General features: G+C 40.2%; 1 protein-coding gene across 2 annotated transcripts in view; it reads left to right on the top strand.

The window, feature by feature from the left end:
• STAC (SH3 and cysteine rich domain) overlaps nt 1-16,364 on the top strand; it is a 69,285-nt gene extending 52,921 nt beyond the window's left edge. For both annotated transcript variants that reach the window (XM_058816030.1, XM_058816021.1), the window contains 5 exons: nt 2,927-2,991; nt 3,906-3,994; nt 7,431-7,482; nt 7,608-7,745; nt 15,756-16,364. In XM_058816030.1, coding sequence (XP_058672013.1) covers nt 2,927-2,991; nt 3,906-3,994; nt 7,431-7,482; nt 7,608-7,745; nt 15,756-15,854 — 443 coding nt within the window. In that variant the 3' untranslated portion in view covers nt 15,855-16,364. The remainder of the gene's footprint in view (nt 1-2,926; nt 2,992-3,905; nt 3,995-7,430; nt 7,483-7,607; nt 7,746-15,755) is intronic.
• Nucleotides 16,365-17,067: the final 703 nt, after the last annotated feature.

The raw sequence follows: 17,067 nt of genomic DNA, 5'->3' as shown, positions 1-17,067 counted from the left end.
GAATGCACAGAAAAGCATTCAAGGAACTTACTTAAAGAGATTAGTTTAAAAACTCAGCATGTGTCAAACCTCCAAATAACTTCCTCGGCACATTAACAATTCCTTTGATCAGCACTGGCTTTTTTACAATCCATCCTTTAGGGGCTCAGAGTATAAATTATGCATCAGTCACTCCAAAAATTTCTTCTTGGTAGATTTTTAATAAACTGCCTACACTGTTTGCACAAGCTATGGAAATGGTAAAATCTTTTTCAGAATGTAAAAATCCCTGGTTTTTTCCTTTCTTTTTTTTTTTTTTTAATAGATGGATTTCTGTTGTATGGAGATATGAACAACATACCTCTATGACTTTCAGATTCGAGTGCCTCCTATTAACATCCAGACACCACAAACTAAACATAGATTAAAAATATAAGTACATTCAAAATATTTTTACAAAGTGACTCATGGCTCCTTTTTCTTCAGTTGTCTACTGCTTCTTTATCAGGAAGTTGCACATTAATGCCTCAATGACTCAGGTCCATTCCAGTTGAGTTTGTGTTGTTATTTTTTTTGCTATTAAAATACTGTTCTACAAATAAGTATTTGGGAAAATGTACATTTGATGCTCTTTGGTAAAGGGAATCAGCAGAAAAGACAACCTCCAGATGGGTAAAAGGACCCAGCACATGCATGGCCATGTAATTTTCCCTATAGAACTCCTATGACAACAACTTCAAGGGGAGATTCTTTCATTCAGGCCCTGGCATAAATCCCATGAAGCAAAGCTTCCCAGTTTACAACTGTGAGATGGCATACTTAATTTCCAGCCCTTCAGCCTCCTCTAAGCCAGTTAGACTCTTTCATGCTGTGACCTACTATCTGTCCCAATAGCCAAAATGTACTTAAGGTGACATCTGTGAGCCTGTTATCAACAGTGATTTGAGCACTTTCCCCTTGAATCAAATATGGGATATCCTCCCTGCAAGCCCAGTTTTGAAGAGCGCTTCTCAGCCAACACAAGGACACAAGGACACATTTCAGCCACTTCCCCATGTGCTGGGTCAGCTCCACAGTTCACGAGGCTGTACATTAGTAACTTGCTTTATTTTCTGTCACCAAACAGGAATTACTCCAGACAGGAGGCTGAAATACTTTTAGTTATTAGTTTAGTTTAGTGAATGACTTTTTGCAAGTCCAAAAGGCTCCTGGTTACCCAACTCAATTCTCACCAGAACATCTTCAATTTGCCTCCTAACTCCTGTTCCTCTGAGCATAAAAAGCAAAGCATAGTGATTTGAGTAGGACTTAAACCCTGCCAATCTGTAATAGCAGCACTTTAAACCCCTTCATACAGATGCCAGACGTGTATATACTCCTATATTAATGATGCAGTAAATTGGGTTTATTTCTTAGCTTTTCATTCTCATATCTATGATAGTCTGCAGGGTCAGAGTCCTTTGCAGCAGGACTTGTTGAGGAGCATATTGAGGCCTCAGCCAGACACAACTTGTGTTGACATTTTCACCCTAAGCGTGGCAGGTATCAGCTCACATGCTCCCTTCACGTTCACAGATTGAACTTTATGACTACAACATTGTCTTACATTTTGTCAGAGAAGATGTGTGTGCTCATGAATGTCTGTCACTTTGTACCAAATCTTTCATGTTGTGGCTGCCGTGTGCTTGTCTTTTATCTGTTGCAAGAACACTGTCATGTTTTTCAATATCCAAGCACAACTCTCTTCTATCAAAGAACCTTACTATTTCCTTCATAAAGCTTCTCCACAGACTCTGTTATGTTGTCAACTACCATGTAGACTAGTCCAAGAAATATGTGTAAATGAAGTAAAGGACAAGCAAGTGAAAAAACAGGAGAAAAATTCAGAGGATTGGTGTTCTCTGTTCCTTTTTTCCCCTAAATCATGTAACTGTATGCCAGAGAAACAAAAAGAAAATGCCCCCAAGTCACCTGATACTACCACTTTGGAGACTGCCAAATTGTTAGAGGCTATAAAGTCCAGCTTCTCCTCAAAACACTTACAGAAGTAAATGGTAGCAGAAGACATTGATGGTTCTAACTGCTCAAAGATTCCAGCTGTTAAAAAAATCACATTCTTACCGAGAAGCAAGAAACACTGGGCAATTCTTAAAAATGTGAAGGGGAAATTCAGTCAAAAGGATAAAGCCACAGTGTTTTTTCTAGGGAGATAACTGAGAACACGTATCAGTCAGCTCATTAATTAATTGCAACAGAGGGTAACTGATTACTTAGCAAGTATGTTAGGTGCTGTGACTGTTGTCTTATTCTATGAGTTTCTGATTTAGTAACTTAAAAGCAAATTTTTACATCTACAGGCCTGTGTCTGAGTTTACCTACCCTGATTTGAAAACAATTCAGTTACCTCCTGTAAATTCAGAGAGAGAAGTAGTGTATCCAGTGTACTCCATGGACTAGTGGAGAGAGGGGCCAAAGAAGGCTATCAAATGCTTGGAGTTAGAGGTCAAAGAGGGGAAGGAAGAGGTTTTGCGCACAAACTTTCCCAATATTTCTCATATATGATCATCAGCTTTTGCAGGTGCTTTAAAATGGTAATACTGCTTATCCTCCACATGACAATCCAGTACTGAACGTGAGAAAAAGCCTGCTGGGCTTTAAATAGTAATGCACTTACAGTACCTGGGTTCTGTTTGTAGTGCTGTACTTGTGTGCGTTCATCTGATCAAAATGGTTCGTTTGTTACACTTGTAAATTCTGGAGGACAGAGAATGTGTCATGTGCCAGTGACATCTGAGGTTTTGTTGGGAGTGTAGAAGGGCTCAGAGGAGACCACAAGGACTCAAAGAAAATAAGGGAGAAAGGGAAGAGATTAACAAATCCAGGTGATCCTGTTTAGGTGAAGAGTCTTAAACTACTCCTAAAATGTCATGTGTTTTCTTTATTTCAGTGTTTACATACTCTGAAAACGGCACAGAACACTTTGGAGAAGAACCAAAAAGTATACATTCCCCGGTATGAACATAAATTTTGTGATGATGCAATGGTAATGGGAAGTCATGTAAAACTCTTGTTTTTATGGCTGTCTGAGGACGTTGACTAGGTCTGATAGGTCACTGATATCTGACAGTCATGTTCTTACACCATTTCTGGGCCACTGGCCACAGCTGGAAGCAATACATGTTACTGGATGGCTTTTTGGTTTATCCTTTGTCATCACCTTATGTTTTTCTGCTTATTGCAAATTGATTTGGGAATGCAAAAGATCCAGTGTGCAGGCCATGTAATTACAATAGGACTCCCATAATGTAAAAATCACAGATTTGATTTTGAAAATTATTTAGTGTTTGCTTTAGCTGCCTTTTTTTCTTTCTTTTCCCCCAGATTAACAGTGGAAAAAGTGAGAAGAGAGAGTAGCCAGTCTTCTCTGTTGAAAACCAAGCACAAAAAGATTTCAGATAATTAAATCACTTTTAAAAAGTGATTTTCGTGCTCTAAATTTGGGCCTGTGCACTGTACAATTCTAGCCCCATCCATAATGAGAACTGTAGACTAGACACCTTACATAATGCCAATACTACACTATTGGGCTCGTAAGAGCTACCATATGTACTACTGAGAGACAAAATACACACTCATTTTTGAGATCTTGTCTCAAAGAGCAGCCAGTGCAAATTTTTGCTTGTGTTCTTTGGAAGCCTGGAATTTGATCTTCGAGTTCAAATAATCTTCGTTCTAAATTGAGATAGTTACTGCCTTAATGGCTTGCAATGTACCTGGGCCATAGTCCTCCAAGCTGTGAGAGCAGAGAGATGATTCTGGGTAATTTATTGTAAGGTCAGATTCTGGTTCCTCTGTCTGTAACAAAGTGAACCAAATTCCTTTACAGAGCTGATATTTAAATTTTCTCTTTCTCTTTTTTTTTAAAGGGACCATTTTATAAAAGCACGTTACAAATGAACACCTATGTTGCCTTGTACAAATTTGTACCACAAGAAAATGAAGACTTGGAGATGAGGTAAACTCCAAAATATTAGTTGATTTTACACATTTGCACTAATGATCATATATGACTTTAAGGAAGGGAGAGTTTCTTCTGACATTTTTAATATACACTTTTATAGATGAAGCCATCAAGATACAAAGATGTTCTTACAGTTAAAAAGAGCAGATGACCAATTCCTTTGGCAAGGATACAATAGATTAAAAGTTTCAAAAACACTTATATCACTTTAGGAGCAAGATGGCTTTCAGCTATAAAATGTTCTCAGCTGCTTTGTTTTTCAATCAGAAGTTTTCAGCTAGGAATTCTCCACCACTTCTCATGTTAATGCTAAAAACTTTACCAGTCCTCTTTGATCCTCCCTCTTATTCAGTTGTGTCTGAAAAAAGAGAATGGTGTCCAGCTGCTGGATGGCAGTGTTTTCAGTGAGAATTTTGCAAAATAACCTTGTTAATTGCTATTTTTAGCACTTACTTCCTCAGTTCTGCATCAGTTGCTTGCATTAATAGGTCCAATCCAAGCCCAGTGAAGCAAAAGGACATCTTTTCTTTCACTGAAATTATTTTGTTCATGCCGCTCACATTTTGCATGGTCTTGCTGGAGTTCTTACTTTGAAACATGTCACCTGTCTTCAAGGCATCCCTGTATCAAAATAATCTTGCATGTGCCACAGAATTTAGGGAATTGGTAGAGAAATGTCCCTCTCCTCAGCATCTCCAACACTGAAAACCTTTTTCCTGTTCCCAGCTGTGCCTTCTCACTGCTCTGGAACTAAAGGGGGGGGATGTAATGCAGAAATTACAAGTTTTCCTATCATTCTGCTTTAATGGCATTTCCTGATCATTAATTTAGGAATGTCTCTTCAGGAAATAACCACAGTACATGGCAAACTTCAGTGCAACTTGCCAGCTATTCTGCTTGAAAGATTCCACTTTGCATCCTGCTCTTTAGCAGTGTATTCAATCTTGTGCATTTCTTCCATGACATAGAAAATCTCTCAGGCAAGCCTGCACTGGACTACCATCCTCATCCAGACACAGAAATCCAGAAAAGAAAACACATCAACCTTCAAAATCTTCCTCTTCCACATTTTAGGAGAAAAAGCAGCCTGTGGTCTGAAACGTTCTCTTTCATGGAACACCAGGCTCTTTCCAGTTGTTTTGTTACTGCAGAGCCAGGCAGGATCCAACTCTGTTGCAGGAATTCCCATTTAGCTGGAGGTGGGTTCAGTAGAGCAATGTTGTCAAGCTCTGTCCTGGGAACCCAAGCTGGGAACCAGCCAGGCACTGATCAGCTCCATCATACCAAAGGCAAGTAGCTGGGGAAGGACCTGAGCTGAAAGGAAGAGTTAGGGCAGATTTCTCAGCTCATCTCTGAGAGGATACAGTGAATGGCAGATTACTGCAGTGAAGATGTGTAGCCCTGATTTCAGCTGAAATTTGAATTTATCACAACCTGGATTGCTTCCCTAACAGCAGGAGCAGTCAGATGGATTTTCCAGTGCTCTGGCATAATTAAAGTAGGACATTGGAGTACTACACTTGTTCTAAGAGATGGCCTTACATTACCAGAGAGAATCCTGAAGACAGGCAACACCGTGTTTCAGACACTGAAGAGAATAGAATAGAATAGAATAGAATAGAATAGAATAGAATAGAATAGAATAGAATAGAATAGTTGGAAGGGACCTACAGGAGTCCCTGTAGGGACTTGCCACCTTGCCACCTCCTATCACTGAGGTAGAGCAGACAACTTATCCAAAGCTGTGATTTACGGAAGAAAAAATGAGATCTCACTTATTTCAACTAGTAGTAAGAACCAAGTGGGTTAGCCCCTATCAGAGATTAGCAGCCTAAATCTAGGGTGCAAGAATAACAGGTCCAGATGGGATTTCTATTTTGAGTCCTTTTTGGAGATTAAAGACATTTATATTAGCTCTCTTCTAGGAAAAAGAAAAATCAACAAAATCAACAGGCTTTCAACCTAAAATTCTCTGTGCTCAGGCAAGTGACAGGGAGAGACTTTAGGTTCTGTTGCCATCTTTCTCTGACAGCCAAATAAATTTATATTTTCTGGGTTATTTTCTAACAACCAGGCTGAGAAGTATGGGTTGGACAAGACTCTCTAAATCCTTCTTGTTGAAATTGTTTTTCCTTTAAGTGTAACAGCTCCAATGGCTGTTACCTATTTGAGTGTTTATACCAAATATTAACTGCAGCAAAGGATTAATATATTCTTTCCCATTGAAAAAAAAAAATCTTTTTCCATTGGGATACCAAATTGTCCATTTTCTCTAGCTTCCTTCCTCACCTCAGTAACATTTAATTATTCCAAACACATTGAAGCAGGTTCTTGAGGAGGGCTTGAAAAAAATCCTGTTTCAGATTGCACAGTTAGAAGACTAAATGCCTGTTTCTCCAGTTGTCAGCAGCAATGATAGCCACTTGTAAAGTGGACCAAGGATGCCCACCACTGACCACACCTCCAGCTGCATGCTGGACAGATCCACATTTTCTAAGCATGCTCTGAAAAAGCCTGTTAAATTGGACCTGTTATCCACCATAACAGATGCTCCAGATGTGTTTACAGGCTCTTGTGATGATACCTCAACAATACACTGAGCCTAGCAGGGAAGGTTGAATAATTAGAGGTCAACAATTAATTTTATTAAGATCACAAAATGTCTCTTATCCAGCAGACAGAGCTTTCTGGAGTTAATCCCTTTGGAAATAGTCTCCCACTTAATTTCTACAACATACCACTATTATAAGTATGTAGGAATGTTGATGAAGTGCCACCAGTGGGGGAGAAAAGGTCAAATAACTGTTCAACTACCTGCACAAAATCATCTTAGCAAATTTTGCTATTAGTGTTTCCAGCCAAATTATTCTCCTAGTTCTGCTTTGGAACTAGTCAGCTGGATGCTGATACTTAGCAATTACAACTCAGCACCACACATTAGAAAGGTAAATATGTCCCATTCAAATCAAAAAGACATTCTTGGGCAGAATTATATCCCTGCTGACTAATTGCCTTTGTCAGTAAAATAGAACTATTTTCCTGTTGCCTTCCTTCTGCAATCACAGCTTGAAAACACAGATGATGAAGTAGTGTGTCCCAACAGTGTGAAATGTCTTAAAATAAAGCAATAATGTGTTTAATAAAGAGGGACTGTATTTTAAACAGTTCCTTAAAAAACAGGAAGCAAAACTTCCAGTCCATAGATGTTGTCTCAAAATATAGATCTAGCCCCAAGATACAGAGACTGCCTTTCTACATTAACATGTGTGACTGAAGAAAGCCTTGCCACCTTATTGGGTCTACCTTCAGTGAACACTCAAACAAAATAACCATGTGAGGACCACCTTCCTATTAGAAGGGAATTGTGAAAGCTGATTCAACATGACAATTATGTAAGTCATCTTACATCCTATTCCTCTTCTAATCACAGGCCAGGAGATATGATCACACTTCTGGAAGACTCTAATGAAGACTGGTGGAAGGTATGTGATAATCACTTTATATCTGTTTTCTTTCCAAAAGGAAAAATATCTTGTTTTCAATACTGAAATTGTATTAGAGCTTCTACTGTTAACAATCTTCTTCTATCAATATGCTTCCTTCATAGGGGAGAATTGATGACAGAACTGGATATTTTCCTGCTAACTTTGTTCAGAGAGTGCAACAAAATGAGAAGATTTACAGGTGTATCAGGACATTCATTGGCTGCAAGGAACAGGGACAGATAACTCTGAAAGAGAACCAGGTAAGATCCTCTGTGCTGAACACTCACTGGACTCACTAGAGCATCCAGCAGTCTTACCAATGACTGAAGGGAAAATTATGCAACATGAGGACAGGCAGATGTTTTTACTGCAATTTTAGAAGGTTTATTATTTTAATGGTAACAGTGTCTAGTAGCCAGTTAAGTGCAGTGTTTGCCTTGTGCAAACACATACTTGATGCCTAGCATAGCCTGAATTTTCAGTTTCACAGACATTCATAGTGTTACTTTATATATTTCTCATTCTCTTACTGACTTCAGAGAGATGAACACAGAGTCTTAGCAGTAGACCTTGAGTGCCAGAAAAATGATCTGGTTTTCTCCCCACTAGTAGAGCTAATCTAATAAAAGATAGTGCCTCCCTCTCCAGATCCTAACTTACCTAAAGATCTAAACACAGCCCATTGTCTTTGCTTCAACAGGAAGAGAGTTAAGACAGCATGATACAAAGCTGTAAATCCTAAATGTGACACTTGTTATCCAGTTGCAAGGTGTATTTAATCCTTTTTTTGTGTCTGTCACCACTTAAATACCCTTTCTACAGGCTGTAATTTATTTTAAGTTTTAAGTGCTCCTGTGAGCTTAGGTACTACATACATACAGTGAAGACTTGCAGGGTCCATTCACCCAGGTGTATTTTCAGCAACTCCTTCTATTTTGTGTCCTTCAGATAGGTTCACTAGGCACAAGCCATGACCCAAAACCTGCATTAAGGGACAGGTTTGTGGCATATGCTCATCTGATTAGGATGATGACATACTAAGGGTACACACAGCTTGAGTTCTCTGAAATCTGGATGCAATAGAAAGGTAGATTTTCTCACTGCACCTTGCAAAGCCCTTTCCTGTGGCAACTGTGTCACATCACCAGAAATAGTTTGCCTCATAACCTGAACAGCCACTGATTTTAATAAAGCAGAGAAGAAGTCAGAACCAGTGTGGACTTGAGGGCTGTAGATTTTTCCATACAGAACTTCTTTTATGCTTCACTGCACTGGTGGATAAGATTAACTTACAGCTTGGCTGCTGCTGATTTGTGGGCATAGCAAAACATAAAAGTGCTAACAATCCTTGGGTGCACACAGCTTTTTAAGGAAGGCACAGAAATACAGTGCCCAGAGTATATTTTAGCTGCCCCTGTACACATAGTACATTGGGCAGCTCTGCAGTTTCTAGAAAGAAAGTTCTTACGTTCTTTTTACCCAACATCTCTTTTAATTTTTTTCTCTCTGTACACAGAAAAAAAAAGAAATATTACCAGAGCAGAACAAGAGCTTTTGGAGGCTTTATTTTCTAAAATAAGCAATACACAAGGGCAAAGGTAGGAAATGGTAGTGTTGGAACATGGCATGCCAGCATGAGGGAATGGTCAAGATCTGTGTCACTTCTCATTATCGGGTGTACCAGATCATCTCTGTCAGCATGGCTGCTGCTGCAAGCAGTGAGAGCCCAGTTGCTTCCCTCAGTTCTCACAAAACCTCAGTTTCCAGGTGGGCAGCTCTGGCAGCTTCATCTAAACACAAGGACCATCCTATTGTCCCTATTTCATAATAGCATCACAAAGGGAGCTCGGAGTCAGGGTGCCTCATCCTCTCTGGCAAGGCAGGAGGTAAAGAAAGGGATGAATAGATCCTGTACCCCTACTGCCTCCTTTCCTTAAAAAACTTTGGAGCTCTATCTCAAGCCCACACAAATGCTGAGGCTGAATATCAATGCTGTCTGCTGCTTGCTCCATGTGGGAGAGGCTTCAGAGGAAGAAATAAATAAATATTTGTTGTGAAAGCACAAACACATGAATGCAGAGACATGAGAGGAAAGGAGCATAGCAAACAGATCCTGCTCCTCTCTCACACGAATTATGCAAAAGGGGGACATTTAAGTAGCTTGAAGGTCATTTTGAGTAATTTCCAAGTGGGACAGCTCCAGTGAGGCCATGGACACTTATCTGCTTCCTGCTTCCCTCCAAACTGGGCACAATTTTTTATATTTTTTTATAAAAAACAACTCTGCCTTCACTGTGGAAAAACTCTTACTGTAAAAAAAAGATTAATTGTTATTGAGAATTTTTTACTTTAAAAATTTATTTTATATTTCCAAAGTCAAATTTCCTTTCTTCTTTCTTCAGCCATTTCTCTTATTTTCTGGCCTTTATTTCTCCACTGTTTTACACATGAAGCAGAGAGAGGGGTGCAGTAGGGGAAGGCATGGCAAAAACAAAGTTATCTGAATGGGACTTCTGGGAAAACTTAGGCACAATTTTTTTTGTCTTTTGGTCTGTTGGGAATTTCTGTGGAATGTCATCAGCCATGTTACCTGTCTCCAGGCACAGTGTTCAGACTGCTGTGAATGCAGTACATGTACTATGTGCAAAGCACTGACTTCTTCCAGATTAGCAAGCAGGGGAGATTATTCATCCCTACTTATTCCTGTCAAGTCTCACTTTAGCTAGAAAAACTCATTAACTGGTCTGATAAATCCCTGTGACTATAGGACGGCAAAGTTACTTCACTGAGTCACTTTCCATGTGGTCTAAAGAGAGCACAGAACCATTCTGACAATGAAAGCAAGGATGATACACTAAGAGAAAAACTGATCCAATATAATTTTCTTTATATTGCTTGATACCTCCCATGGTTTATTCCTCAGGTCTCTGTCCTCTCATGCCCTGTATGAATTTTTCTGGGTAAAGAGTCTACTCTTGTAAGGCAAAAGGAAATAAATTCATATCAACAAACCTACATGGCTATCCTAGAAAAAGCCACTTTAAGATACAAGCAGAGATACTTTCAAAGTTTGAGGCACAGTGAGTGATACTTTTTCTACAATCATTTGGTTTCATGCCATGGAAATAACATTTGAAGTTTAAGCTTCATGCACCCTTTCTGGCAAAATCAATATTCAGGGAGAGGGCTGAAGAATAACCACAGTTTGTTCACCCATCTTGAGCAGTATGCACAATCTAATCTTCACAAAGGATCCCTTGAAAATTTCACTACACAATACGAAACCCGGACTGGAGGATAAAAAGTGTACTGCTTCAGAGATGGCAGCATCTTGGAATTTAAGGTTCACTGGCTGATTTTTGAGTTTCAAACCAGTTCAGAAAATGACTGGGCACCACCAGGCTCGATCAGGGATCTGTAGGATGTAGGCAGGCATAGCCCCTGTCATCAGTAAATCAAGATGATCAATAATGAAACCAAATCTGACCAATTTCAGTGGGATTCCACACTTTCCAGCTCTTCTCACAAATAATATGAACTGCATCATTTTCAACTCTGATTGTATCATCACTTGTATATATATAATATTTTCCCCAGCCTGTAACTTCTGCCCTAGACTACCCAAATTCATTACCACACATTATACAAATACTTCTTTGCATGACAACAGGCTCTGATTTGACCTCTATTTACAAAAGAAAAAAAAATTACAATATCTAATATATGATCAATATTTGGAAAAGCATCTCTTAAAATGCCTTTAAGGTGTTTGATCATCCTTATTTTTAAAGAATTCAAAATAATCTGCTGTTTGAATGTCTGTTTTTACATTGAAAAAGATGCTACTCACACCTGGCTGCCTCTGACACCTACAGTCACACTAACACAAATTAGTTTAGAGCTGGGCTTTTTGTATTTAAATAACAACAATCGATTTTAAATTGTGGAAGTGATCTTGAGCAACAGAAATTACCCTAAACCATGGCATTTGTAGCAAACTGGGAATCAGAAGCTCTTTACCTCATCCAGAGTGCACTGTGAATTTACATAGAAGTCAGTGCAACTTTTTGTGGTGGGTGTTTTACAAATGTCTCATATCCACAAGGCTGGGCATAACAAGGCGGGATTGGAGGACAGATCTACAAAGCCAGGAAATCCACCTCTCTCAGATCTTCTGATTAGTTAGCCCGGTTGCTTTGTTCTACCTGGCTTTTCACCTCATTTGCTAGGAGTTACTTTATCTCCCCATATTTTTGTGATCCTGTAAAAGAAGCTGAGCTTCTAAGAGCATGACTCAGCTGCCTTTGAAAACCAGCTTCATCACAGTGACTTATGCATTCAAATTAGAACACTTAAAAGGCAAACTCATCACTGAAAGTGATGTTGCAGATCTTCGTGTGCTCCCCATCTCTAAGTGCTGCACCTCACAGCTAGGCTGAAAGGGAACAGGGTCGTTTTCCAGCTCTCTCTGGTTTTCATGGACATCAGTCAATGAGAAGGGATGGGTGTCCCCATTCATTCAGGGATGCTGAGTGGCACAAAATATTTGCAAGAGTCCAAAACAAGGGCACAGATCATCCAGTCTAGTCCAGGTCTTCTTTGAAACCTTAGGTGATATGGGTAAAACAAGACCGTGTTCCCTGTCCAAAAGTTAGTAAAACAACTGATACAAAACCCTTCATCATCATTTGCACTATGACTCTATGGGTATGGAAAGTGAACTGCTCAGCATTTCCATCCCAAGGCTCACACAGGCGAGGACCTTGGTGCACTGGCAGCAGCAGATACAGAAGCTCACAGTGTCCCTGTGCTGTCACTCTTGCAAACAGAAGACTTGAACTTGTAGGCCTCTTGACCTGGCACTCTCTATGGGCTCCAAGATAGCTTTTGAAACTGTACTGCCCTCATAACCAAAGTTCTACTTCATCAGAACCAGTCTGTGGCTGTCACATGGGTTAATTATGTGGAAGAAAGAAGAGCTGCAAAAAGCTACAGCAATTTCAAAATTACTCCCAAAGAGAACTGGCCATTTAAGCCCAAATTCAAAGCACAGGATTTAGAACAGGAATGACCATGTAGGTCAAAGGACAGTTTCCTAATTGCTCATCTCCCCCACCTGCTCAGGGCTGACTGACAGATAAAAAATTCCCAGGGTAGCTGTTGACAAGTTCAGACAACAGTCACAATCTGAATGTTTGGGGGGTTTTTTTACTAACTTTTTAAAGCTAATGAGATGAAAGAATGGGGAAGTAACTTTTTAGATCCCACTTTCAGAGAATTCTGAAGATAACTTTTTGAGTGAGAAACAGCCTGAGATGTGGTTTCTTGCCCTGTGGCTTACTCCACTACTAATCTCTTGAGCCAGAGTGCAGGGGAAAATCCCAACCATCCCCCTTTGTGTTCCAAGCAAATTCACTGAAGAGTGGTTTCTGTGGCTCACTTTTGTGGTCAGGCCAGCAGCTTGCCACCCAAAACATGCCAGCCTGAGTAGCTGCCATTTGAAGCAGTTTCCAATTTCATTCAGAAAACCATCACCACTTGTTGGTACCTGTGGTAGCTCATTCCTTCACAACCATCATCTTTGCCATCTCTCATCAAGGCTAATCCTCAACAACAGCTGGTCCATCAGGTGAAATCCAAAACTCTGGATGCTACCATGTCCTCATCGGGATTACTCTGAATTTACACTTATGTAAGAAAATCAAGAGCCAAATCTCCAGGATACAACTTGTGAGTGAAATCCGTGGCAGCATACATAAAGGGATGAGAGCAAAAGTGGCCATAGATGGTATTTTATTCAGTCTTCTCTGAAAAGTGCAGAATTTGGAGCAGCTCCAGGGCTTTGCAAAGTTCCAGCAGCTGTCACAGACCCAGGAGACCTCCTGAGTGGCACGGGATTATGAAAGTGTGACATTTTGTGGCCAAGTTTACTCTGCCCCTGAACTCTAACCTTCCTTGGAAAGTAGTGAGAAAAAACTCTGCCATCTGGGGTCTGGCACATGCAAGGCTTAGTGTCTTAGCATGAGAGAATTTTAGCTGGAATTTGGGAGAATTCAGATATTGGAATGTAGAGTTCTCACATAAAGGCATTGTACACCTCATGCCCAGTGAAGATCTGAAGTTACCACTGTAGCACAGGACGCATTGATGTTAAGGAGCACTCAAATGAGCAAAAACAAAAAAAAATAATACCTCATCCCACTGAAAATAGAAGAAATCTGCCATATTTTTCACTCCAAAAACAAAGAAAAACAGTGTTCAGAAAACTCAGTGTTTTTCTTTTGTCCACAAATCATTCTGCTGACAATACAAGACAACAGGGGAAACCACTCTGTTCTTGCAATATGTTCTGCACAGCACCAGAGAGGTTAAGCAAAAAAATGCACCAGGTTTAGTGAGCAATGTAGACCTGCTGGAGATGTGATAATTTTGGGGATTCTATCAAAAAGCTAGAAGTCTTGCAGACATCTTCAGTTAGGAGAAAAATGCAGTGATGTAGTGAATCACTCCTTTTAAACATTCAACTTTAGTTGTGGAGAAGGTGCAAAGGCTCATGGCAGTAGGCATCAACTGAAAAGGGGAACTTTGCAACTAATGCTCCTTCCCACACTTGGATAGTCTTCCATACTTAGCCACCCTTAGTCTTGTGCTTCATTGCAGGCTTTTTCTCTCATCATTTCTTTCTCAGGGACAAAGACCAACAGAAAGCAGTAGTTAGAAACATCTTTCACTGTCCATGTGCTTTGCATTCTCTGTTTTGAATGGTGATGGGACTGCAGAGGAAGCAGATGCTGTGCTGGGAATTCACGACATAAATGAGCTTGGCTGTTTTGCAACAGAACCTAAACTAGACAGCATCAATTCTAGACCTCTCCCACGCTTTCCATATGATTTGGCCCAAACAACAATACATTATTCTTTCTAATTGCATGTCAGCCCTGTTGGTGTGCGCAGTCATTCTGCCCCAGGGATCCAATTCCATTAGTGTTGAGTAGGCAGGATAAGTAAGAAAATTAATGAGTCCATTTTCTTTCCAAAACTTTGTCTGCAGGTACAGAGATCCACCTACCTATTTACAAATACTAGAAGTGGTAAATGTGAAGCAGCTTCACCACCTTCTTATAACTTTTCATTTCCTTCTGGCAGCATCAGTGCTGCTAGTAAATTTTATGCAGCAACAGGACAAGCTGGGCTAGAATTCAGACATGGTATTTAGGTGTCACCCATAATAGTAATGCTGAAATGGATTTATCCAGGAATACATTAGAGCTATTTTTGTTCATTTCATATCCTGTGAATTATTGTAAATAAACATTGTAAATACTTATCAGACAGAGATGAGTGTTAGTCCAGATAGAGGGCTGGCGCTGACATCATGAGAAATCAGTGTGTGGAGTGGTCTCAATAGGACTGTCAGTTTTCCAGCTATATTTTATCCTTGTTTGACTAGTAGGAAATATATAGTTCTTTGGCACAGACGTTTGAAAACAAGTCTTTATTTGGTGTGGTGCTGTGCCCAGTCTAATGTGCCTGTGCCACTAGGCTTTCAAATGGCTCAGCCATTACCAGATGTTTCAAGAAGGGCCTTAAAGTGGAAATGCCTGAGATGAGAGAGGTCAGGAAGAAATTAAAGTCTTTACCACAGTGTAATATTTGTGCTGTTATAAAGACCACATGGTTTCATGACTGCTTCCCTGTGGAGCAGGTGTTATGGAAACACTCTCAAAGAGCTGGATTTGGGTCACACACTTTGGTATCCAAAACAGGCAGGTGCGAGGGCTGAGTAAATATCATAATCCGCTGCTTGTCTCAGAAGTACTGAGGCTCCTTTAACATGCAAAAGAGAATATGCTTGCATTCAGATCAGCTGCTACCAGGACCCCTGATTACTTTTCACCATTAGGTGCTGAGGGAGTCAGATAGCTCACGATCTGAAATACCCATTTTTCTCATACACAGACAGCTTCAGCATGATCATTGCAGTAGGCTGAAGTCAACATTAAGTTTCAAAATCTTTTATCCACCACAAAGTCCTTAACAATTTTGATATCTCTCATGCTTATGTGGCACTTCAGGGAGATAGGGGAAAGGTAAGTCTCTAAATATGTGAGTCTGAGATTCTTATCAAAGCAATGAGAGTCCTACAGGGATTGTTCTACTTATAGACGTAACTAGCAGGATATCTAGCCTGCCTGATATATACCCTGGAATAATTTGTGTCTTTGGTCATGGCAAAGAGTTTAACATTTTGATACCTTTTTTGTATTCAGATTTGTGTGACTTCTGAAAAGGAACACGATGGCTTTATCAAGGTATACAGTGGGAAGAAGAAAGGCTTTGTCCCCATAGATGTCTTGGAAAACATCTGATTCCAACAGCCCACTCCCTGCAGTGGGAGCCCTTTGTTGGCAATGCCTGTCTGCCTCATCTCACACTGTGTCAACCCAGATGGGCTGTCTTGCAGATGTTCAGGGAAATTGTGAGAAAACTGCAACAAGACGAAGAAAAAGACATTTAGACTGCCACAGCAACACAAAAAATATGAAAAGTTGAATGTTTGAAAGAAAATGTAGTCAGAAACCACCAGGGAAATAAGAGGCCCTTGAATTGTAACAGGAATAAGGTAAGGGAGGGAGAAGAGCAAAGCCTGGGCTGATTTCTGGTGCAAGATGGCTGCTACAACCCTGACGGAGACAGACAGCTTGTTCTGAAGGACTAAACTAGCGTCCTGTTCTTGTGTCTTAGAAAACTGTTGGACTGCTTTCTTGTTTGAAGTGTGTATTTTGGGGGATGGGGGAAAATACCGTTCAAACTGTCCTCGTACTACAGTCCAATGCTTGTAGTAGAGTGTGGCTGTGGTTCTACAGATTTGTCCCCAATACCACCCGAGTTTCAGCATTTAGTCCTGGTGTTTAGTCTCACAACAAATCAGTTTGGAGACACCGTGTGAATGTCAGTTCGAGAAATGCACTGTGCCCTGGAAGCTGGCAACTTTCTCTTTCTGTGCAATCTTCCCATAGGAAAGAGTAGCGAATTTGTGTGTCCTTTGTTTTCTCTGTATATGAACAAAAGCTCTCAGCGTATGTTGGGTGTGTGTTGGCTGCTCTCATAGGTCACAAAAATAGCTGATCCTTGGATTCACAAGCCTGCGTGGAAGCATCGCTCTGTGTTTCCTTCACCCTGATCTGGTGATACAGAAAATGGGTAAAACGCTGGGAGACAGCCACAGGCTTGAAACATTTTATATTTTTCTGTGTTTATTGCACTTAAAATATTTTATATATTAATTCTATTTATAAAAAAATAAAACAGTTATATAACCCACTGGAAGGCTGAAAATGTTAGGAAAGGACAGGCTGCACACATGACTGAAGTCTGTAATTATCAAAATGCAGAATTCGTGACAGAAAGGCACTGAGTGTCTTGGTGGTGTGCTCGCACACCAAAGCTCTCTTCTCCATTTGCTAAATAGAAGTTTTGCAGATTCAGCAGTAAATACACCAACATAAATTTTTCCTTGGTGTAAACCACCGTGATCATCCCTTGAGTCTTTTCCATGCTGGTGAGACTGTGCAGACATCC

Source organism: Ammospiza caudacuta, chromosome 1 (genome assembly GCF_027887145.1).
Source record: "Ammospiza caudacuta isolate bAmmCau1 chromosome 1, bAmmCau1.pri, whole genome shotgun sequence".
Lineage (NCBI taxonomy): Eukaryota > Metazoa > Chordata > Aves > Passeriformes > Passerellidae > Ammospiza > Ammospiza caudacuta.
The sequence above is the reverse complement of the archived record's forward strand: the minus strand, read 5'-3'. Positions and strand labels throughout refer to the sequence as shown.